The sequence below is a fragment of the Herpailurus yagouaroundi genome, unplaced genomic scaffold (genome assembly GCF_014898765.1).
Source record: "Herpailurus yagouaroundi ecotype Mexico unplaced genomic scaffold, PumYag 139, whole genome shotgun sequence".
NCBI lineage: Eukaryota > Metazoa > Chordata > Mammalia > Carnivora > Felidae > Herpailurus > Herpailurus yagouaroundi.
The window spans coordinates 2725246-2750407 of NW_024412394.1; the positions used below are offsets into that span (position 1 = coordinate 2725246).

Genomic DNA, 25162 nt, shown 5'->3' on the forward strand with positions numbered 1-25162 from the left:
GGAAGATGATGTCACCTTTGTAAGGTCAGGATTAAGACAATGCAGGTGGGAGTGCCGAGCGTCTAGTAGGTGTTCTGCCCTCGTAATACCCCCACCCTTCCTCCGCCTTACGGCCCTAGAGGGTGGAATAGAGGGGAGTAGCTGGAGGAACGAGCTAGGAGACCCTCACAATGGGAGAAACCTGACACAAAAGTATCACTGATTAAAGAAACACTAGTCTCTCTTATTTTTATGGAACTCAGTGTTTAAAACCACTTTCCCCTATGAGGTCATTCTTGCCCCTCCTTCGCTTCCCACTCCCCTCCCCCCCAGTACCCCTGAGAGCAGAGCCACAAGGAGGGTAATTGCACTTTGCTTTTCACCAGTCAAGGCCAGGAGGCTGGGGAAGGAACCGGAGGAGCTCTTTCCATCTGTGATCGGAGCTGTGAAAAGTGCATCAGTCCTATCTCCGGCTGGTCACAGCCAACTCCCCAGAGGAGGAAGAATTGAGTTTTTTCCATTACAGATGAAGAGTATAGCAAAGAGAACTTTGGCCAATGTTTCTGCTTCCAAAATATAAGCAAAAATCAGATTTTTTTTTTTTAACAAATCCCCATAAGGTTTAGCCACCCCTTGCCCAATCTAAAGAGTGTTGTGCATTGCGTTTTTCCCCTTCAAAAAGGAACCCCACATGCAATCGCATGGATTAACTTCAGAGGCATAATGTTGAGTGAGGAAAGCCACAGACAGAAAACATACAGACTGCGTGGTTACGTTTACATGCAGTTCAAGAAAAGGCAAAACTAACCTATGGTGATAAAAATCTGCAGGTTTACCCCTGGGTGGGCAAATTGGCTGGGAGGCGGCAAGAGGAAGCCTTCTGGAATGTTGGAATTGTTCTAAATCTGGGTTTGGGGCATTGAGAGAGAGAGGGCATGAGTGAAAGAGGGCAGGGAGGGAGAGAGAGGCGGGAGAGAGAGAGACTCTCTGATGCGGAACTCACGAATGGTGAGATCATGACCCGAGCAGAAGTTGGATGCTGAGCTGACTGAGCCACCCAGGTGCCCCCACAGTATGTACTTTTAAAAAGTTGTGTTTTATTTTTGTTTTTATTTTTGGCCTGGCTTCTTAGCATAACACATTTGGGATTTGTGCACGTTGTGGCTGGTTTCTGTAGTTTGTTTCTACTGTTTCTGCTTCTGTTGTGTGGAATGGAACCACAGTGTGTTTATCCATTCCCGGCTGAAGGACATTTGGGTTATTTCTGAAAAATTTGGGGCAATTATTAATGAAGCTCTTATACAGGAGCACTTGGGTGGCTGGGTTGGTTAAGCATCCGACTTCAGCTCGGGTCATGAGTTCGAGCCCCGCGTCAGGCTCTGTGCTGACAGTTCAGAGCCTGGAGCCTGCTTCGGATTCTGTGTCGCCCTCTCTCTCTGCCCCTCCCCCACTCATGTACTGTCTCTCTCTGTCTCTCAAAAAAAATTAAACGTTAAAAAATGTTTTAAAAAGCTTTTATACATATTTGTGTACAGGTTTTTGTATGTGTGCAAGTTTTCATTTCTCTGGGACAAATAATCAGGAGTGAGATGGCTGAGTCTTGTGTCAAATGTTTGTTTTGATTTCTAAAAGATGTTGGACTGTTTTCCAAAAGGGCTGAACTAATGTGCATTCCCACCAGCAATGTATAAACGTTCCAAATGCCTTCTACATCCTCATCAGGGCTCGGCACTGCCGGTTTTTCAGGGTTTTTTTTCTCTTTCTTTCTTTCTGTTTTTTGTTGTTTGTTTCTTTGTTTTTGGTTTTTAATTTAGCCTTTCTAATAGATGTAAGAGCAGTATGTCATTTGCGTTTCCCTACTGGCTGATGACGTTGAGCATTTTTTCATGTGTTCAATTGCCATCCATATATCTTCTTTGATCAAGTGTTTGTATCTTTTGCCAACCAATCTTTAATGGTTTTTTGTTTTTCTTATTACTGAGTTTTGAGAGTTATCAGTGTCCTACAGGGGCTTGAAGTCTGTTGATATTATTGGGAGCCAGTAATGACTGGCTGGGTCCACCTTAGTGGGAAATCCATTCAGTCTCCATCTGTCCCACCATGGACCCCTTGTTATGAGTCTCTGAGCCAGTGCAGGGTAGGAGCGGGTGGGGAAGGAGGCTGGCTAGCATTTACAGGAGTGGGGTGTCCTGTCCAGCTGATGTTAAAAGCCTCTGCAGTAGCAAACCCTTGGAGAACATTCTTACAGGACTCAAATACTCTCTGGTTTTTGTCCCTATTTTGAGGATTCCATGAACCCTACCCCTTTCCTGAAACCCTTAACCCTCCAACCTTACTCTGTTGGAGACGATGACCATCTGGCTTGTACATTAGCTGCTGCCCACAGACTGACCTACCTCTCAGACTGTCTCTCCTTACAGGAGAGGTGGTATACTTTTTGAGGCAGCCATAACAAATTACCAACCACTTGGCAGATTGAAACAACAGAAATTGGTTCCCCTACAATTCTGAAGGCCAAAAGTCGAAATCAAGGTATCAGCAGGGCTGTGCTTTCTACAGAGGCTTTAGGGGAGAATCGGTTCCATGCCCCTTCTTGCTTCTGGTGGTTACCAGCTTCCTTGGCTGAAACCCCATCATTCTAGTCTCGACCTCCATGGTTATGTCACCTTTTCCTTTTTGTCTGGATTCTCCTCTGTGTGTCTTAGAAGGATACTTGTCATTGGATTTAGGACCCGCCTAGATACTCTGGCAGGATCTTCTTATCTCAAATCTTTAATTATAGCTGCAAGGAACCTTCTTCTCAATAAAGTAATTTTTACAGGTTCTGGGCATTAGGATGTGGATCTTTTGGGGGTAGATAATTACAGCACTAGAAGTTCTACCTTCTGGGGAGATTTCCTTTCCTCACTGTCCCCAGGGCTGTCCTGAGTGGGGTTGTCATGCCACAGTAGTCCACTCCCACCTGGCCAGCACCCCATCAGAGCTCTCTCTGGAGCAGGCGGAGGGTGGGGCTTCCACAGTGAGGGAAGAGGCCCGACTGTCCGTCCCCCTGGCCTCATACAGCAGAGTTTCACCCTCACATAGGAAGGAGGTCAGGGTGCCGGCCAGCCCAAACCAAAACAATGTGACAAGTGTCCACTAGAGACGGACATTTGTCTGCCTGCATCTTTTGAGTGACTGGTAGTGACTCATTTCTACAGCTCCCCTGGGGACATAGTGCACTTTTTGATTTATTATTCGGAGAGTAAGAGAGAATGCCGCAGGCTTTCATGTAGCTCTTCCTGGTACATTTGTCTTTAGCTCAAGGGTCAGGGAGCCAAGGTGAGGATTTGACCTGTTCCTGAGGTGATCTGGCGTAACCATTTAGAACATAGGATGGATTTCAGGCCTTGCAGTTCTGTACTCTCACAGCCCCTGAATCTTATCTTAATGGCCCTATGCCTTATAGCAACAGGTCTCAACAAATTCTCAGAGCCATAGCACATAAAGGTCTTGACTTAGGTTTTTTAAATGTTTATTTATTTATTTTGAGAGAGAGCGTGCTCGTGCCTGAGTGGGGGAGGAGCAGAGAGAGAGAGGGAGAGAGAGAATCCCAAGCAGGCTCTGCATTGTCAGTATAGAGCTGGACTAGGGGTTTGATCTCATGAACCGTAAGATCATGACCTGAACTTAAATCAAGAGTTGGATGCTTAACTGACTGAGCCACCCAGGTGCCCCTTAACTTTAAAAAAATTTTTTAATGTTTTTATTTATTTTTGAGATAGAGAGAGACAGAGCATGAGCAGGGGAGGGGCAGAGAGAGAGGGGGACACAGAATCGGAAGCAGGCTCCAGGCTCCGAGCTGTCAGCACAGAGCCCGACGCGGGGCTCGAACTCACGGACCGCGAGATCGTGACCTGGCTGAAGTCGGACGCTTAACCGACTGAGCCACCCAAGTGCCCTTATTTTATTTTTTTTTTAAAGATTGTATTTTTAAGTAATCTCTACATCCAACATGGGGCTTTAACTCACAACCCTGAGACCAAAAGTCTTATGTTCCAGTCAGGTACCCCTCATTTTATTTATTGAGTCAATAATCTAGATATTTGAGCTTGTCTTGCTTGATATTATTCAGTGCCCCCCACTGAATTTCCTAATTTCTTCATTCTCCTTATTTTATTTATTTATTTTTAGTAGGTGCTATGCCCCAACATAGGACTTGAACTCACAACCCCTCAACCAAGCGTCACATTCTCTACTGACTGAGCCAGCCAGGCACCCTTTCTTCATTCCCTTTAAATCTGTTTTGACCAAAGCCACTTGGCTCCCAGAACTTGTCCCTCAGAGGGCACATGATCTCTGGTGTTCATGGCTGACAATTTTATTAGCTATTTCTCTTCTGTGTACCATGGAACATAAACAGGAATCTCAGAGAGTTTTGCCCGAAGCCCTCTTTCTGGTGCCAATGTTTGGATCAGTTAGGGCTCTTTGGTGCCCACGGCCAAAGAGTACTCTGGCTAATGAAATGAAAAAAGAAGGAAATAGAAGGATATCGGGTGGGTCACAGAGCTGAAGAAGGAGCAGGGCAACTGTCTAGGCAGAGTGGGAATCAGGGTGTGTCTGAAGTTCCCAGTAGGAGGAACTCATGGATTGTTTCTTAGGGATGTTGCCAAGGCCTGATAAAGCAATAGCTTTTTTTCTCCTTTTGTCAGTCTACTACCAATTCAGATTCTCCAGGGAGAGACTGATGGCCTAGTTTGGGTCACCCACTCATCCTTGTCTCTAGAGTCTGTATGCCCTGTGATTGTCTCACCAGATCCTCAGGAAGCAGGAGAGTCTGTTCTCAGAGGCAGGGGAAGTTGTGCTGGGCAGGCCAAACAGAGGTGGTTCACCAGCCTAGAGCCTTCTCTGAGTGGGAGAAGATACAGTCTGTCTCTAGGGAAACTGCCGGTTTGATGGTGGACACATAGGCTGTGCCCTCAGTGACCTTCCAGTCTGATGGGAAGACTGGTCACAAAACCAAAGAGATTTAAGAGAAAGAGGAAATGTAGGCAGTGACACAAGTATGTTCAAGACAGGGTTTGGGGGGGGGGGTGAGGGGAAAGACAGGGTTTTGTTTTTCTTTAGTAGTGAAAAACTGGAAACTGCTAAAATACCCTAAAAAGGGGAAATGCTCAAACAATTAAATGATTACATACTCTGAATCAATATACACGCATTAAAATCATGTTTTTGAAAAAAATAGTAATATGAGAAAATATTAATGGTGTAATGCTATGTGAAAAAAACTGGATACTAAATTGTCCAATTGTATAAAGCAGTATATGCAGGAGGGAAATATATCAAAATGTTAACAGAGGTAATAATAATGATAAACCTTTTGAGTACTTTTATATGTGAGGCCCTGTGCCAAACAGTTTACCTGTGTTATTTTACCTAACCCTTAGGTGATAGGAACTATTCTCCCCATATTTTTTGAAAGCAGGCTCTACGCCCAGTGTGGGGCTTGAACCCGTGACCCTGAGATCAAGACCTGAGCTGAGATCAAGCGTCTGACTCTTAACCAACTGAGCCACTCAGGCTCCCTCTCCCCATTTTATAGATGAAGAAACTGAGGCTTGGGGAGGTTAAATCCACAGATAGTCATATAGCTAGTAAGTGGCTAACTCAATCCAGATGTGTCTAAAGCCAAAGTCCATGTGTTTTTTTAAAAAATGTTTATTTATTTATTTTGAGAAAGAGAGGGAGGGAAGGAGCATGAACAAAGGAGGGGCAGAGAGAGAGGGAGAGACAGAATCCCAAGCAGGTTCCACACTCAGCATGAAGACAAGCTCATGAATGGTGAGATCATGACCTGAGCTGAAATCAAGCGACAGACATTTACCTGACTGAGCCACCCAGGCAACCCCAAAGTCCATGTTTTTAAGATAATCTTGACTCCCCTTAGCTTCCAATGTTGGGGGTATGAGTGATTTATATCCTTTTATGTAGCGTTCCTGAATTTGCTAGATCCCTACACCAAACATGTATTTACCTATACAGTCATGAGAAATACATATTTTGAAAAAGAAGGGGGAAAAAGAAATATGCAACAAAAACATATAAACAGGAGAAAGATATTGAACAAAACCATTTGTTAATGGATACCTGGGTGGCTCAGTCAGTTAAGCGTGGAACTTCAGCTCAAGTCATGATCTTGTGGTCTGTGAGTTCCAGCCCCAGATCGGGCTTTGTGCTGACAGCTCAGAGCCCGGAGCCTGCTTGGGATTCTGTGTCTTTCTCTCTGCTTCTCCCCCGCTCACGCTCTCTTTCTTTCTCTCTCAAAAATAAACAAACATTAAAAAAAAAAACAAAAACCATATGTTAAAGTCTGGGAGGCCTCACAAGTATTGTCCTTTGCTATGCTTTGTAGTTCTTTAATATAGCACTATCAGTCTGCATTGCAAATATATCTACGGATATACATATATGTAAATGCCTCACTGTCTTTGAGGGCAGGACCCTCTTTTATCTCTGTGGTTTTGCCTAGGGAAGATATCCTCCAACATGGGGCTTAGCACATAGTAGGTTCTTAGAAATTGTTGATTGAAGAGAAACCATATGGACTAGAAACCAGTGACCGGAAGACACAATCAGAAGAGGTTTTGCTGGACTCCCCTGTATTGGGATTTCTGAGAGGGCGACTAGGGAGCCAGGGCGGGGTTGGATGGGATGGGGGAACAGTGTTCAAGAAGAGGTTTTGGTTCTGCGGCAGGAGTTGAGCGGGAGGAATGTGACAGCTGCAGCCCCACCCTCTCAATTTTTGTCACCCCCCCACCCCCTCCCCAACTCAGGAGGGTGAAGAAGGGTCTCAGTTCCCTGAGAAACTGAGCGGTGGGCGGGCCAGGAGCTCCCCACGCCTCCCCGGGCCGTCATCTGTTTCCCACCCTCCTCCGACCGGAGTCCCGAGGCGCTGGCCGCGGTGCTGAAGCAGCGCTCTCCGAGGAGGGAGGAAGGAGGGGCCGGGCCGCGGCGAAGAGGCGGAGCTCTATGAAGCTCTGAGCTGGAAAGGGGGGAGGGGCAGGGCGGCGCCAGCAGGCCCGAGACCCTGGCAGGCTTGAGAGGAGGCAGGAGACTGGAGACAGCCTGGCTAGAGTGGACAAAGGCATCTGGACAATCTTCCTCGAAAGAAACCAAGGTTGTCGTCCTTGTCTTACAAATCCTCTCTCTTCTACCTTGGAGGGACCCTCACCTTGTGTCCTGACCTCAGCCTCGTTCCCAAACCCATCCGAGGAGTGACTGACTTCTAGGCTTTTCTGTCTGCGAAGCCACTAGCTTACAGCCCACAAGACCCCAGGTGAGGGCCTCCTGCCTCACCATGGTGAAGTTGCTGCCCGCCCAGGAGGCAGCCAAGATCTACCACACCAACTATGTGCGCAACTCGAGGGCTGTGGGTGTGATGTGGGGCACACTCACCATCTGTTTTTCGGTGCTTGTTATGGCCCTCTTTATCCAGCCCTACTGGATTGGTGACAGCGTTAACACACCCCAGGCAGGCTACTTTGGCCTTTTCTCCTACTGTGTGGGCAACGTGCTGTCCTCTGAGCTCATCTGCAAGGGTGGCCCGCTGGACTTCTCCTCCATTCCCTCTAGAGCTTTCAAGACTGCCATGTTTTTTGTGGCCTTGGCCATGTTCCTCATCATTGGCTCCATCATCTGCTTTAGCCTCTTCTTCGTCTGCAACACGGCCACTGTCTACAAGATCTGTGCATGGATGCAGCTGGCTGCAGGTGAGCAGGGTTAATGGGAGGGCAGGCAGGGGCCCACCCCCGGCCACAGGGGACGCTGCACCATTCCGCCCTCTGGAGGCTCTTGGTCTCCTTCCCAGCTGTTCCTCTTTATTTTTTTTTTCTCGAAGATTTAATTTTTTAAAGCAATCTCTACATGGGGCTTGAACCTACAGCCCCGAGATCAAGAGTCACATGCTCCACCGACCGAGTCCACCAGGCTCCCCTCAGCTGTTCTCCTTTAGCCCGGCCCTACTCAATGCTCTGTAGAAGCTTCTGAGGAGTAGAGAACTTTAGAATGGTTGAGACCAAAAGGATCGTTGAGATCAAATTGTCCAACCTCCTCATCTTACTGATGGGAACTGAGGTCCAGAGAGGGGGAGTGACTTGCCCAGGAGCGCACAGCTAGTTGATAGGAGGTGTCCTGACTCCCAGGCCACCACATCAGAGGTTGTTGTTGCTCTGAGGAGGAAAAAGAAGGAAGCTTCCATTGTCAGCCATGTGGAAATAGGATCCAGCCCAGGGCAAAATGTCAAGCACATCCTAGATGTCTCCATCTCCCACTTCTGGGGGTTTGTTCTTTCTCTTTATGGATCCCCAGATCCCTGCCCTCACTCTTCCCCTCCCACCCAAAATTGCTCTCAGGGAGATTCTAAAGTCAGTTGTTTATTTGGAGTGTTATGCTGTGACCTTTCCCATAGAAACTTGCATTGAAGTTCTCTCTTTCATGGTGGAGTGAAAGTCTTTGCTCCCTAGTTATAGGTTTCTGTACTTGAGGCAGCAAACGGGAGTGATATTTTGTCATGGGGGGAGTGGTGGTGGTGGCTAGGGTCTTTTATTATTATTTTTAATGTTTATTTATTTTATTTTTTATTTTTTTTTTTAAATTTTTTTTTTCAACGTTTTTTATTTTTATTATTTTTGGGACAGAGAGAGACAGAGCATGAACGGGGGAGGGGCAGAGAGAGAGGGAGACACAGAATCGGAAACAGGCTCCAGGCTCTGAGCCATCAGCCCAGAGCCCGACGCGGGGCTCGAACTCACGGACCGCGAGATCGTGACCTGGCTGAAGTCGGACGCTTAACCGACTGCGCCACCCAGGCGCCCCTAATGTTTATTTATTTTTGAGAGAGAGCATGAGCAGGGGAAGAGTCAGGAAGGGGGGGGAACAGAGGCTCCAAAGTGGGCTCTGTGCTGACAGCAGACAGCTCTATTCAGGGCTTGAACCCATGAACTACAAGATCATGACCTGAGCCGAAGTTTGAGGCTTAACTGACTGAGCCACCCAGGCATCCCAGATGGCTAGGGTCTTTTAAAACTATGGAGGGGTGGGGCACCTGGGTGGCTCAGTCGGTTAAACCTTCGACTCTTGGTTTCCACTCATGATCTCACGGTTTGTGGGTTCAAATCCCACACTGGGCTCTGCACTGACAGTGCGGAGCCTGCTTGGGATTCTCTCTCTTCCTCTTTCTCTGTCCCTCCCCTGCTGTCTCTGTCTCTCTCAAAATAAATAAATAAACTAAAAAAAAATTAAGCAAACAAAAAACTATGTGGGGTAGGTGGCTACTTATGGTGCCCCAAAGCAGGCCTTTCCTGCCCCTTTTTCCTGCTCCTGGCCCAGGCAGGCTTCTCGGTCCCTGGGCCAGCTGCTCCTGTTTTCCTCTAAAGCTCAGGAAGACACGGCCTAAGGCCTTGTCCTTCAGCCCTTGGTCCCTTCCCATCCCAAGGACCATGCACAGACTGCCCATTCTAGGGGAATGTCCAGGGGGCAGTGTGGGGACTTCAGACTAGAGAGCAAACCATCTTGATATCGTTGGTTAGAATGAGAAGTAGTATTATCCATAACAGGGGGAATGGAGTGGGGATCAGAATCCCAGACAACGAAACACATAGATTTAAGACTCTGTCAGAGTTGGAGGGGACCTCAGAGAGCTATAGGTACCCTTCGCCCCCCCCTCCCAAAGATGAGGAATCTGGGAAAAGACTTGGCCAAACCTGTAACAGATCAACTGGCAACTAAGGACCAAGGAGAATTAAGGCAGCAGGTTCCAAGAAACAAGATGTATTCCAAATTCACTTTTATTGAGCCACACATTTACATAAGTATAATGACTTACAAAGCACTTTCACATCTACCCTCTGGAGGAGCCCATCCCTACCTAGTGAGGTGGGCATTCCTCTTATTGATAAGAGGAATAAGAGCCTTATAGATAAGGCTCCTAACGGGTAACTTGACTTTTAGCACAGGTAGTGGTGGACAGAACCTTTGATTCCAAATCTTGTACTCAGGCTACTCACCTGGCTCCAGAGCTGCGTCTGCAATCCACCCACCATCTCCCTCTCTGGTCTCTCTGTATCATGAGCGAGAGGTTGGGACAGGGCTGAGGTAAATCTTGGTGGGCGGTGGGGAGAAGGAGGAGAAATGCAGATGTGGCAGTTCTGGGACAAAGAGGAGTAGAATGGACCCTGGCATGCTTACCAGCTGGTCCTCCATATCAGAGCTATGGGATGCTGGAAACACAACCATTCCTCTCATTCTCCACACTGCCCCCTCCCACAACCTCCTGCAGCAGGTGCCATGTGCTGAACAGGCAGTGCTTGGGAGGGACTACATGGGGGAGGCGTCACCAGGCTATTTGAGTTAGACCCTGCCAGGTCATGGAGCTGGAGACATTGATAGCAGAGGTGGCCAGATGCCATCCCATGAAACATTTACATTGGGAAGAGCAAAAGTGGTGTCATGTTCCATTCTTTGGTGCAGGGGAATGGAAGACGAGCCAAAGGGAGGGATTAAGAGGGGGTCTGCTTTGCAGTCAGCAGCTGGGAGACAGGTCCATTTGAAGATGCCTAAACCAATTAGTTTAACCTTGCCAGGAAGCCTGAGGCCAGGGAAGGGAGCAGGAGAAAGGAAAGAGGATTGATTGGTGCCTGGGCCAGTGGGGGGCTGTAGTTTAACAATGTTAATTGAGCTTCTGGATCCCAGGTATAAGTTGTGTGTGGTTCCAGCTCCTAGAAACACAGGTAGAGCAAGTTGCTTGTCTCTCTGAGTCTTGATAACCTCATCCGTAGGGTGTAGCAACAGCACCTCCCATCACAAGGTTCTTGTGAGGATGGGATGTATACTGCACGTAAAACACCTTGTACGGTTCTTGACACATAGGAGGTGCTCGGCAAATATGAAAAACACAAAAACAGTCAGGATGGGGGGGTGACAAAAAAACTCCCAAATCTTAGTGGCTTAAAACAAAGATTTATTCTTTGCTGGTGGCACAAGCTCACTGAAGATCAGTTGGGGGCTCTTTCACCGTTCTCTTCTGGAACCCGGGCTGATGGAGCACTGGCTGTCATCTGGCTGTCATCACTGCAGAGGGAAAGGGAGCTCTGGAAGGCGTCTCCCCAGAAGTTACATGCTGTGGCCCGGAACCCCACACATTTCCGCTCCCATTTTGTTGTCTAAGGGAAGTCTTATGGCCTTGCCCAACTTGAAAAGAGGGGAGCAAGGAAATCTAACACCGCTATGTACCTGAAATGTTTGTAAACAGCTCTAATGACATTCACATCCCCTGAGGTTGCTTCCATCTGACTTCAATGCTAATAATAATAGCAACAACTGACTTTAATTGGCTGGTTACCATGTACACACTGCAGTAAGCATTTTCTTTCTTTCTTTCTTTCTTTCTTTCTTTCTTTCTTTCTGGTTTAAATGTTTATTTACTTATTTTTGAGGGAGAGAGAGAGAGAGAGAGCAAGCAGAGGAGGGGCAGAGAGAGAGGGAGACAGAGAATCCCACGCAGGCTCCACACTGTCAGCACAGAGCCTGACTCGGGGCTCGAACTCACGAACCATGAGATCATGACCTGAGCTGAAATCAAGAGTCGGATGCTTCACCAGCTGAGCCACCCAGGTGTCCCTACAGTGAGCGTTTTCTATACATGATCACACTTCATCTTCGTAACTCCGCTATGAGTCAGGTAGTATTATCCTGATTTTACAGATGAGAGAATGGAAGTCAGAAAGGGTAAGTAAACTTGCCTGAGGATACCATGCTGGCCTCTGCTTCGACTCCTGAGACATTACAAATGGAGTTGCCCCCCACTGTGCCCAGGTGGATGGGTCAGGTGCTCACAGAGGGTCATGGCACCCATTGTAACAACCTGTTTCCAGGTTGGAGGCCCTGGGCTATTTTCCAGAGATGCTACGGAAGGAGAGGGGGACCAAGGGGAGGAGATGGGGAGAATGGAAAGTCCAGAAGGGAAACTCCTTTCCACAGTGACCCATTCCACTCCTCCGCCCGGGGTTAAGGTCGGGGCCACGGTTGGCACCAAAATTCTGGTCTTACACCAACTGGGGAAGGCCATAGGTTTTACCGAAGAGCTCTGGGAAGGTCCCCCCTCCCCTATGCTAAGTATCTTCCTGAAACACTTCTCATTTTGTCACGAAGTCTGAAATGTCAGCACGAAATACATTCCGCTCTTTGGAGTGATGTCAGTCTGAGAGTTTAGGGAATTAACTTTGAGGAAAAAAAAAAAAAAAAAAAGCTAGGAGCATGTGTTCAGGTCTTGACTCTGCCCTGGGCAACTCACTTGGTTTCTCTGAGACCTCAGTTTTCTAATCTGTAAAATGGGATATTAATACATGGCCTACTTCACAGAACTGTTGTCAGGATCAAGAGGAAAAGGGTACACGAAGTATTTTGGACCTAAAAAGACCTATACGCTTATATGAATTAGCTTGTCCCATGTAAAATCAAAGGCGAGTTGATACATTTAGGCGGGGAGGGGGGAATCCTGATCTTTATAATTTACTGTGCGTTTGATCTGTTGACTTTCCTTGCAAGCGCAAACGGAGCCCAAGGTAGGTAACTGGGTCCTGTGAGGTGTTGCCCCGAGGTGCTCCTGGGTAGGGCACAGCCTCGGAACTGAAGAGCCTCTGGGCCTGTGGAAGGAGGGTGAGGGCTCAGAAGGCGGCACAGAGAATGGAAGGAACCCCCTGCCTGCATGGCGGTTGTGCTTGGGGTTGGCCTTGGTCATATCCCAGGATCGTGTCACATATCTGTGCAGCTAAGGTGGGGTGGTCCTTGGTGGGAGGGCAGGGAGGTGAGGAGAAGGAGGGAAAATGAAATTTTTGCCTGTAAATACTGTCAGTGAAAGCACAGGATGGGATAATTGTAGCTAACACTCGTGAAGCACTAAGTATGTGCTAGGCACTTCTCCAATACTAACTCATTTGCACCTCACTGCAATCCAAACAGGTAGGGCCTACTCATATTCCCACTGTATAGACGAGAAAACTGAGGCCAAAAAAAAAAAGCCTAAGTAGCTTGCTCTGAGTCACACAGCTAGTTAGGAAAGAGCTGGGCTTGAAATCCAGGCAGCCCGTTCTAGTGTTTCCCGTTTTTCCTAGTGAGAGAATTACCTGAAAGAATGATTTTCAAAACAGGGATTCCAGGGGCACCTGGGTGGCTCAGTCAGTCGGGCGGCCGACTTCGGCTCAGGTCATGATCTCACAGCTTGTGAGTTCGAGCCCCATGTCGGGCTCTGGGCTGACAGCTTGGAGCCTGGAGCCTGCTTTGGATTCTGTGTCTCCCTCTCTGCCCCTCCCCCACTCACACTGTCTCTCTGTCTCTCAAAAGTAAACATTAAAAAAAATTTTAACCCCCCCCCCAGGGATTCCTGAGCCCACCCCTGGCCTGGGAATCAGCATTTTAAACAGATATTCCAGGGGATTCTCAAATTTAAGGAAGTATGGACAACTGCAGGGTTATGCACTGAGTTAGGAGGGAGAGACCTATTTGCTTGAATGAAAGGTTCAGGAGGGAAGCAGCCAGAGATGGGGCTGGAAAACTTTGTGTTTTCATTAAATCTAAGATTCCCAAGTTGTGGGACATACCATTATTCTATGTGTGTAAAAAGGAAAAATACTCCTTTTTTTTTTTTAAGTTTATTTATTTATTTTGAAAGAGAGGGAGAGAGGGAGAGCGAGTGGGGGAGGGACAGAGAGAGAGGGAGACAGAATTCTAAGCAGGCTCTGCCCTGTCAGCACAGAGCCTGGTGCAGGGCTCGAACTCACTAACCAGGAGATCATGGCCTGAGCGGAAGTCAGACACTTAACTGAGCCACCCAGGTGTCTCCAAAAGAAAAAAAAATACTTGTAATCAAACCACGGCCTGAAGCTTTCTTATTATTTCAGAGATATCGGAGCATGAGCAAATATACGTCTTAGGAGTGACGAGTTCTCTGGGTCGGGACCAGATTTTGGAGGGGTTTGAAGCCAGAGTAGCCAGTGCCTCGTCAAGTCCAAAGTGAGGGGCACGGCTGAGGGCCTGGTAGGATCACCTGGTGCCATGGCAGAACCTTCCCCGGGTGGAGGAGCTCCACTTTCTGCCTCTATCCCCACCAAGGGCAAGTCACTTTAACTCTTGGATCCTCCATTTTCTCCCCTGTGCTCTACAAGAACGATGGTAGGAGCTGCCCGCCCTCTCAAGGAGGAGGGGAGAGTGACAAGTGGCAACAGTGAGGGGGGGGCGGTAGCAGACTGAGCACAGCCAGCCCGACACCATCTTCACCCCCTCCCGCCCCCTCAGCCACAGGCCTCATGATCGGCTGCCTGGTCTACCCGGATGGCTGGGACTCAAGTGAGGTGCGACGCATGTGTGGGGAGCAGACGGGCAAGTACACGCTGGGTCAGTGCACCATCCGCTGGGCCTTCATGCTGGCCATCCTCAGCATCGGAGACGCCCTCATCCTCTCCTTTCTGGCCTTCGTGCTGGGCTACCGGCAGGACAAGCTCCTCCCCGATGACTACAAGGCCGATGGAAAAGGTAACCTGCCCTGCCCCAGGGAGGTGGGGCTTCCTCTCAGCCGGTTACCAGAGGACTGGTCCCTGGCCCGGGGTTGGGGACGGACACCAAGACCAATTGGACACAGGCCTTGTTCCAGAGGCCAAAAGCCAGTGGGGGGTTGTAAGCTGGCGGCTGATGAGGCAATGAAAGCAGAGGCTGGCTGTGATAGAAGGGTGTCCTCATGCCTCCCCCGCCCCTGACTTCTGTCAGGGTCTCCAGGGCAGAGAACCCTGATCCAGCCTTGGCGGGGGAGGGGGGGGGGGGCGAGGTACGGCCTCCTAGAGAAGGCGGTGCTGGGGCTGGGTCCCCAAGTTCACCGGGAGTCTGCTTGGTGGAGAGAGGAGCGGCCAGTCAGGAGAGGGGCTGCGTTGTTGGGGCAGGAGGAGAAAGGTAGGTGAGGGGACAGATGTGACAGCTCCTGGAATGCATACGGTGGGCGGTCCCTTGAGTTAGAATAGCCTTGGGGTTCTCTGTATGCCATCCTGTTTCAATTTCCTTCTGCCCAAATCCTACCCCTGAGTCACGAGTCAGTTGTAGGAGGACCCGAAGCCCAGACGGATGCTTTAGCCTTTTCTGACTCCTTCCCAACTGACCTTTCTTCCTCTTACGGTACTTTCTGCTCCTGTTTCTCTTTAGGCTCTTCCCCTGTCCCGAGGGGCTTTTTCAGGGCATACGTTTTATCTCGTAGTCATAGGGCAAGGCCTGTCTCACCTGCTTGTGAATCCAAAATTGCCCACTTTCCCCACAGTCTTCGCCCCATTGACCTGAACTAGAAGGGGGAGGCCAACTCCTTTGCCCCCCCCCCCCCCCGGGGACCAAGGACGCTTCCCAGATGAGGAACTTGAAGCCCGGAAGGGAGACCACCCCACCCCCCCCCGCCCCCGCCCCCGCCCCAGGGCTACACAGAAAGGTGGTGGCAAAAATGACCGGACTCTGGCTCAGCCCAGGGCCCACTGCTCCATAAGGAAGTCATTAGACATCTCATCCTCCTCCGGCAGTGGAAGACTCACACGCCTAAGTTATAGGATGAAAGCTGAAAACCAAATTGCTAGAATGAGCTGGACGAAGGAGGAGAGGAGAGAGAGGTGTCTTTCTGTTGAAGGAGGGGGCCGATAGTTCCTAGGTTCTGGGAACACTTAAGGTCTGGGTGCCTTGAAAACCCCGTGAGGGGAAGGGACATGGGACTAGTATGTACTGAGGCTTTGCCATGTGCAGGAGTGATGTAAGGTTTGTTCCCGGGGGCCATCTTTGTTTAATCTGCACAGCAGCCCTGGGGGGACGGGTTGGAGGTGGGGGGTCCAGCAGCATCTATCTGCACAACCAGCACGTTCTCCAGCGATGGAGGTTTTTCCAAGGGAGGCTGCAGCAGGGGCCGCCGCCGGAGGCATTTTGTTCAGCTTTTAGCCCCCAGGCGGGGCCAGCCTTAAATCTGGAAACACTGCAGAGAACATTTTTGTAGTCCTCATTTGCATTCTTTCCTTTTCACAAGGGATTCTTTTAGCTGGAAAGAAATGTTACGCGCGGCGCGGAGTTCCCTTTACAGCGCTCCCTTGTGGAGAGATGGGTTTGTCTCTTTGACCCTTTATTTACTGATCAAAATGTCAGTTGGCTTTCCTCTCTTTCCTTGTCCCTCTTCTCTTGTGCCCCATGCACCTGTTTCAATCTTTTCAGATTCTTTTCTCTCCATATTTTAGTTCCCTCACTATCATGCAGGATTCAATTTATCCTTCTTGTTTATAACCTGTTAGGAAACACCCACATAACCTTTCTGAACACACCTAACGACTTAGTGAAGTAGCTATCGCTGCTGTCAAAGCACAAAATTGGGTCAGAAAAGCAGAATTAAAAAAAATTTTTTTAATGTTTATTTAGTTTTGAGAGAGACAGAGAGACAGAGCATGAGTGGGGGAGGGGCAGAGAGAGGGAGACACAGAATCCGAAGCAGGCTCCAGGCTCCGAGCCGTCAGCCCAGAGCCCGACGCGGGGCTCGAACTCACAGACCTCGAGATCAGGACCAGAGCCGAAGTCAGATACTTAAGCGACTGAGCCACCCAGGTGCCCTGGCAGGCAGAATTTGAGTCCCAGTTCCTCCAAGTCGCTTTCCTCAAGGTGCTTTCCACGAAAAAGCAGGACACTAACTCCTGCTCTGCCACCTCTATTATTGTGTGACATGAAGGAAACGATGCCAAGTGAAGGCTTGCATGAGTACATGGTTGCTGATCCGCTCGTTAAGGGTTAAGGAGGCAGAGGAGAACGAGTGTGGGCTTTGGAGTCAGACCTGGTTTTAAAACCGGGGCTCCGTTGTTAACCAGCTGTGACTGCGGACATTACTCAACTTCGCTGAGCGTTTCCTCATCCGAGCCCCGGTTTTACAGGGTGAGGTGGCAGGTTTCTCCTCGGTTGAAAAAATTACCTACTTCAAAAGATCGTGCTCAGGCACAAGACAAGGATGTCTGCCGTTGGCACTGCAGTTGAAGAGCAGACTGGAGGTTATAGCCAGGGTAGTTAGGCAAGAAAAAGAAGGAAAAGAAATCCAGTTTGGAGAGGACGAAGTACAACGATCTCTACTAGCAGATGACATGATTTTGCATATGGAACGTGCTAAAGAATCCACTAAAAAACCATGAAAGGTAACATGCAACATTAGCGAGGCTGCAGGATATAAACAATATACAAAAATCTATCACATTCGTACACACAGCAGTGAACAATCTGAAAATGACTTGTCAGAAAGCAATGTCACTTATAATAGCATCAAAAAATAAAATATGTAGGGGCGCGCCTGGGTGGCTCAGTCGGTTAAGCGGCCGACTTCGGCTCAGGTCATGATCTCGCGGTCCGTGAGTTCGAGCCCCGCGTCAGGCTCTGTGCTGACAGCTCAGAGCCTGGAGCCTGTTTCGGAATCTGTGTCTCCCTCTCTCTGACCCTCCCCTGTTCATGTTCTGTCTCTCTCTGTCTCAAAAATAAATAAACGTTAAAAAAAAAATAAAAAATAAAATAAAATATGTAGAAAAAATTTAACAAAAGAAGTGTGAGGTTTGTACATGAAAATTAAAAACCGTTGTTGAAAGAAATTAAAGGCCTAAATCAATGGGAGCATCCACATTCACGGATGAGAACACTTCATATTACAATGGCAATGCTCCCCAAACCGATCTACAGATTCAGTGCAATCCTTATCAAAATCCCAGCTGGCTTTTTGCAAAACTTGGTAAGCTGATCCTCAAATTCGTATGGAAACGCAAGGGACCCAGAAGAGCCAAAACAATCATGAAGAAGAACACAAGTTGGAGGACACACATGCCATGATTTCAAAACTTACTACAAAGCTACAGTAATCAAGATGGTGTGGTCCTGGCATGAGGATAGACATACAGATCAATGGAATAAAATTAAGAGTCCAGAAATGAACCCAAACATAAATGGCAAACTGATTTTCAACAGAGATACCAAGACCATTCAATGGAGGGAAAGATTAGTCTTTTCAGTAAATGGTGCTAGAACAACCAGACATCTACACGCAAAAGAATGAAGTCGGGGACATCTTGGGTGGCCCAGTTGGTTAAGTGTCTGGTTTTAGCTCAGGTCATGATCTCAAAGTTCATGGGTTCGAGCCCCGGGTTAGGCTCTGTGCTGACAACTTGGAGCCTGGAGCCTGCTTCAAATTCTATGTCTCCCTCTCTTTCTCTGCCCCACCCCTGCTCTCACTCTGTAAACATTAAAAAAAAAAAAAGAATGAAGTTGGACTGCCCACCTCACGTGATATATAAAAATCAACTGAAAATGGATCAAAGACCTAAATGTAAGATGTAACATTATAAAACTCTTAGAAGAAAACATAGGTATAAATCCTTGTGACCTTGGTTTAGGTGGTGGTTTCTTAGACGTGACACCTAATACACAAGCGACCAAAGGAAAAAATACGTATAAATTGGATTTCATAAAAAATGAAAGCTTTGGTGTGTCAAAGGACACCAACAAGAAAGTGAAGAAAAGACAACCCACGGAATGGGAGAATGTATTTGCAAATCATAATTCTAATATCCAGAATATAATAAGGACTCCTACAACTTGACAAATAAAACTACGAAGAACCCCATTTTTAAAGTGGGCAAAGGATTGGAATAGACATTTCTCCGAAGAAGATATCCAGATTGCCAAGACAGTTGACATCACTAGTCATGAGGAAAATGCAAATTAAAACCACAATGAGCTATTACTTCACATCCCACTAGTATGGCTGATAAAAAAAGATGAACAGTAACAGGTGTTGGTGAGCACGTGGAGAAAGGAACTCTCATAACCGCTCGTGAAAAGGTAAAATGGCGCTATTGCTATAGAAAACAGGACGGCAGTTCCTCAAATGGTTAAACATAGAGAGAGGCGCTCTGTGACTCACACATTTATTCCTAGACACGTAGGCAAGAAAACTGCAAACACGTTTGCACAAAAACTTGGATATAAACCTTCATAGCGGCGCGAAAGCCAGGAAGTGGAAACCAACCAAACGTGAGTCAGCTGATGACCTGGATAAATAATATGTGTAAATCTACACAGTGGAATATTATTCAGCTATAACAAGTACTGATAATTGCTACCAAGTGGATGAACCTTGAAGACGTTGCAAGTGAAAGGAGCCATACACAAAAGACCATGTATTGTATGATCCCACGTATTTACTTATTTTTAAAGTTTATTTTCATTTATTTTTTAAATTTTGTTTATTTTTATTTATTTCCAAAGCTTATTTATTAAAAATAAATTTTTAGAGAGAGGGTGCGCGTGTGAACACACAAGTGGGAGAGGGGCAGGAGAGAGAGAGAGAGACTCCCAAGCAGGCTCTGTACTGTCGGTGCAGGGCCTGATGCGGGGCTTGAACTCACGAACTTCGAGATCATGACCTGAGCCGAAGTCGGACGCTTAGCCAATTGAGCCACCCGGGTGCCCTAACAGCGGTGATGGCTGCACAGCCCAGTGATTATCCTGGAACCCACCAATCTGTACGCTTTGAGTTGAGATTTTGTGTTAGTGAATTGTATCTCAAAAAAACCCAAAAGACTGTGTGAAGGATTAGGTAGTGGGTAAATCACTAACAAAGCCTACATGTTATTCGGGCGATTAACAAATGTTAGTTCTCTCCTCGTTCTGCCCTTCCGGTATCTCTACTTCTTACGTAATCACCTGCCCGACCACTAACAGCTCCTGGGCTCCAGGTGCCCACTGACACCCCCAGACACTGGGGGGACAGCGGTGAGGGAAGCGGTCTGATTGGACCTTACCGTCTGATAAGGGACACCACATACAAAATGCAGTTACAAGCTGGTACACGTTATGAACAATAACGACAACAACAATGCGACCCTTCTCGAGAGTGAAGAAATCTGATCTGGTTTGGCGAGGGAGTTGTGTGCAGGGAATTATCCTGCAAACGAGGCCCGGGTGTATACACATAACGCTCTCTTTTTCATTGCAGAGGAAGTCTGAAGCAGCTGGCGTGCTGGTGAGTAATCCCACCGTTGGGTGGTCTGCCTGCCTTGGGGAAGGGCTGTGGCCTCCTTGGCCTCCGGTTCCTTACAGACTCATCAGGCGGAATGGCCCGTGGGGCCGGGTGTAGGGGCTGGTTTAGGGCCTGGGGGGAGGAGCAGTGACTCCCGCAGGAGCTAGCTGGCATCTGAGACCCCCTTGTTTTACCTCTTACTTGAGAAGTGGAAAAAGAAGAGGAAGAAATAATGTCGAACAGCCAGGTGGTTTCATAAACTCATCTTTCTGTGGAGCCTGGCAAACAAGAACAGACTGCTTAGAAGTCATTCTTGTTGGGGCGCCTGGGTGGCGCAGTCGGTTCAGCGTCCGACTTCAGCCAGGTCACGATCTCGCGGTCCGTGAGTTCGAGCCCCGCGTCAGGCTCTGGGCTGATGGCTCAGAGCCTGGAGCCTGTTTCCGATTCTGAGTCTCCCTCTCTCTCTGCCCCTCCCCCGTTCATGCTCTGTCTCTCTCTGTCCCCAAAATAAATAAACGTTTAAAAAAAAAAAAAAAAAAAGAAGTCATTCTTGTAAATGGGGCCCTTATTTTCAGAAAGACTTTAAGTGATCTGTAAGAAAAATAGAAAACCTAATTAAAAAAAAATAAAAGTCACAGTCACAGAGAGGAAAACAAATATTCTAGAAAGCTAGGCTAATAGAAATACTACCTTCCTTATGCTTCCTGATAGCCAACACAAAAAGAAAAATATGACTTTAAGTGATTTTAACGTCTGGTTGAAAAGGAAGCACAACATATCAATTTCCTTATTGCCTTTCAGGTTTCCAAAATGTGATTTAACAAGAATATTAAGGAACACATTAAAAAAATATAAAAGCCCATCATAGTATCACCTTCCAAATAGCTGCCATTTATTGAGGACCTACAGCAGGCTAGACCCTTCATGTGGGTAGACGGGGTTATCTCCATTAAAAAGAAACTTTTTTTAACGTTTATTTATTTTTGAGAGACAGAGAGAGACAGAGCATGAGCATGGGAGGGACGGAGAGAGGGGGAGACACAGAATCCGGAGCAGGCTCCAGGCTCTGAGCTGTCAGCACAGAGCCCGATGCAGGGCTCGAACTCAGGGAGTGCAAGATCATGACCTGAGCCAAAGTCGGCTGCTTAACCGACTGAGCCACCCAGGCACCCTGGGGTTATCTCCATTTAAACGATTTTAATTTCTGCAAAGTACCTTCCAGTCCTTGCCCACATAGATATACTTTTTTCAATAATAATAAACATTGCCCGCCCCCCCTATTAGGTGATTCTCTAATATGCATACAAGCTACCTGGGAATCTTCTTAAAATGGAAATTCTGATTCAGGGGCCATAGACACTGTTCCTAACCTGCTTCACATAATGGCTACACTTTGAATAGCAAACTGTTAGAGTGTAAACATTTTCTCATTTTTTTTTCAATGTTCATTATTAAAGTTTTTTAAAGCCACAAACTCCATAGCCCTGGTGTCTCTTTAATGGCTAAACACGACCTTGGTTATTAGCCATTGAGGATTGTTCTCACAGATAAGAACGTGTTGCTTCTGTTGATAAATTCTGGAGTAGAATTGCTGAATCAAACGTAACCACACCTCTATGTCTTTTCACCCATTTCTCCTATCCCTCCGTATCTGTGAGCTTGTCATTGTTTTTAATGTTTATTTATTTATTTTTGAGAGAGAGAGAGAGAGAGAATTCCAAGCAGGCTCTGCAGTGTCAGTGCAGAGCCAGAGGTGGGGCTTGACCTCATGAACAGTGAGATCACGACCTGACCCCAAATTAAGAGTTGGATGCTTAACCAGCTGAGGCACCCAGGCACCTGTTTTTCTGTTTTTTACCTTTCAAGATTCCACAGAGATTATATGCAGTAGTTGTCTTTTTCTGACTTCTTTCACTTAGCATAATGGCCTGGAGGTCCATTCATGTTGTCACAAATGGCAAAATTTCATTTTTTTTTTTTTTTTTTGGCTGAATAACATTCCAATATGGATATATAGCACAATTTTTTTTAAGTTAATTATTTCATTTTGAGAGACAGAGACAGCACAAGTCGGGGAGGGGCAGAGAGAGAGAATCCCAAGCAAGCACCGCACATTCAGTGTGGAGCCCAGCACAGGACTGGAACCCACGAAACTGTGAGATCATGACCTGAACTGAAACCAGGAGTCTGATGATGCTGAACCAACTGAGCCACCCAGGAGCCTCTATAGCACAGTTAAAAAAGTTTTTTTTTTATTTTATTTTAGAGAGAGTGAGAGAGCATGCAAGCGAGGGAGAGGGGCAGAGAGAGAGAGAGACAGAGACAGAGACAGAGACAGAGACAGAGAGGGAATCTTAAGTAGACTCCACGCTCAGTGTGGAGCCTGATGTGGGGCTCAATCCTATAACCCTGGGATCATGACCTGAGCTGTAGTCAAGAGCTGGGTCCTCAATCGACTGAGTCCCCCAGGCATCCCTCCATAGCACAAGTTTTAAGTGTCCACTGATGGACAGTTAGGCTGTAAATAGCGCTGCCATGAACATGGGAATGTGTACGTCTTTTTGAATTAGTATGTTTTTCTTTGGATAAATACCCCCAAATGGAATTGCTGGACCATATGGCAGTTCCATTTCTAATCTTTTGAGGAACCTCCATACTGTTTTTCATAGTGGCTGCACCAACTCAAAATCCCATCAACAGTGCACAAATGTTCTCTTTTCTCCATAACCTTGCCAACACTTTTTTTTTGTCTTTTTGATAGTAGCCTTTCTAAAAGGTGTGAGGTGATATTGTGGTTTTGATTTGCATTTCCCTGAGAGTTAATGATGTTGAGCATCTTTCTATGTGCCTGTTGGCCATCTGTATGTTTTCTTTGGGAAAATGTCTATACAGATCCTTTGCTCATTTTTTATGTATTTATTTATTTATATTTATTCATTTTTTTCTTTGCTCATTTTTAGATTGTTTTCTTGCTATTGATTCATAGGAGTTCTTGATATATTTTGGATACATGATTTGCAAATGTCTCCTCCCATTCAGCAGGCTGCTTTTTTATTGGTTGATGGTTTACTTTTCTGTGCAGAGCTTTTTGTGTAGTCCCACATGGTTTTTTTTTTTTTTTTTCGCTTTTGGTGTTAAATTCAAAAAATCGTTGCTACGATCTATGTCAAGGAGCTTACCGCCTGTGTTTTCTTCTAGCGGCTTTATGGTTTCAGGTCTGATATTAAAGTCTTTAACCCACTTTGATTTAACTTTTGTGTATGGTGTAAGGTAGTGGGCCAGTTTCCCGGTACCATTTTGTGAAAAGACTGCCCTTTCCCCATTGTATATTCATGACTTGTCATAAATTGGCCACAGCATAGGTTCATTTCTGGGCCGTCTACTCTGTTCCACTGATCTGTGTGTCTGCTTTTATGCCAATACCATACCATTTTAAGTTTTGTAATATAGGTTGAAATCAGGGAGCCATGATATCATGCTTCTAGCTTTGTTCTTGCCCAAGATTGCTTTTTAAAAATGATACTTTATTTATTTAAGAGACCTGAGTTTTTACTTGATGCACATTGACGATTATTTTATACACTAACGAAATTTGCCTGTCTGGGTAGGGCTGAATCAAAACGTAAGCTTCCGGGGGCATAGGGCGCATACATGGGGAATTTGGTTTTGCTTGGCTTTCTAAAAGTGTCAAATTTTATACTCTTGCAATTTTTTTTTTTTAATACCACAGGTCATCTATTTCCCTGACAATGGAAAATTAAGGAATCGAATTCTTCAGCGATAAAAACTTGTTCCGTCCACGCTTCCCTGTTCCTGGCCACTATAGGTCTGATACCCTGAAGCCTTTCACTATAGGATTAGAACCTGACACTCTCCTGAGACAAGACCTCCTACTGTATGCAGAACACTTTCAGGAGGAGAACTACAGTGACCCACATTAAAGATATTCAGAGACATGGGCGGTACTCTCCTGACGGGGCCCCAGTTCTCATCGTATCCCCTTCATACCGGCGGGCGATCACGTTACTCCCTGGAGGCCTCTCCTCTGGAAAATGAGAGGGCTGAGTCCACGTCTCAGGGCTTCCCAGGTCCGAGTCTTGAGAGCCTGAGGATACATTCGTTTGCAGGCACACCAGACACTGCCACCCAGCTCTCAAAGGGCAGCTGAGGGAGAGGCGGTTGTCATGCCAGATCTTTTCAGGTTGGGGCTTAGGGGGTCCTTTGCTTCTCCTTTCTTAACTGTTTTCTTATTGATGATCAGAGGTGGGTAAGGAATGGAGGGGCCACCAGAACCCAAATCTATCAGGAAGCCCTATAAAGACTGGGTGAACATAGGATCTAAAAATTTAGGAGAGTAAACTCCATTACGTTCCCTCATAGTGCCCACTCCGACCCAATCAGGACTGGCCCCCAGCTTAAGAAATTTGTTACTTGTGTCCAAGTAATTTGTTTTAGTAATAGATTACATTTCTTGTAAGAACAAAACCAAACGACTTTGGATTTGGCACTCAATGGTGTATCTTTTGCCAGCCTCCAGAGGGGAGCTTGATTTAGGGAATACCTCCTTGTAGCAAAGATGACAGGTTCTTTAGGCTATTCCCTGCCTGGAAATGGTACCTAGAAACAGGGCTTGCTGATTATCTGCAGTGGATAATCCTGAGAGGTAGGTAGTTTTTCCTGGTCTTGCGCATTTACTCAGTGAAGAGAAAATGTAGCTGCTGGTAGAGGAGGGGAGGTAAACACAGAACGAATCTGTAATGGATCTTGTTACTTGATCAAGGAGCAGTCACTGATACAGTAAAGTTTCTCATTCCTGGGCTGTAAGGGCACTTTTTTTTTTTTTTAAAGTGAACTCTGCCTTCCAACATGGGGTTTGAACTCATGACTTTGGCAAGAGTCCCATGCTCGCTTTTTAACCAATGCCCTGACAACCTACCCAGTCAGTGAGGTTTCTTCTACAGTTCAGATGGATTTGGAATGAGCACCCCAGCATCGTCCTGTTGTTGGTAATGGGAACTATTGGAGTGAGACTTAAGAACAATCATATTCAGAGGTGCCTTAGTGGCTCAGTTGGGTAAGCATCTGACTCTTGCTCTTGGC

The 25162-nt window shown here is 46.9% G+C and overlaps 1 protein-coding gene across 2 annotated transcripts; it reads left to right on the forward strand.

The window, feature by feature from the left end:
- On the forward strand, window positions 1–24881 carry LHFPL5 (LHFPL tetraspan subfamily member 5). Of its 2 annotated transcripts, none has more exons than XM_040473308.1 (5): window positions 1–45; window positions 7180–7727; window positions 14308–14544; window positions 20039–20067; window positions 23810–24881. In XM_040473308.1, the coding sequence occupies exons 2-4, from the start codon at window positions 7316–7318 to the stop codon at window positions 20047–20049; spliced, it is 660 nt and encodes a 219-aa protein (XP_040329242.1). In that variant the 5' UTR covers window positions 1–45; window positions 7180–7315; the 3' UTR covers window positions 20050–20067; window positions 23810–24881. The 2 variants fall into 2 exon arrangements, with proteins under 2 accessions (XP_040329242.1, XP_040329241.1); XM_040473307.1 differs by lacking the exon at window positions 1–45 and adding an exon at window positions 1006–1051.
- Window positions 24882–25162: the final 281 nt, after the last annotated feature.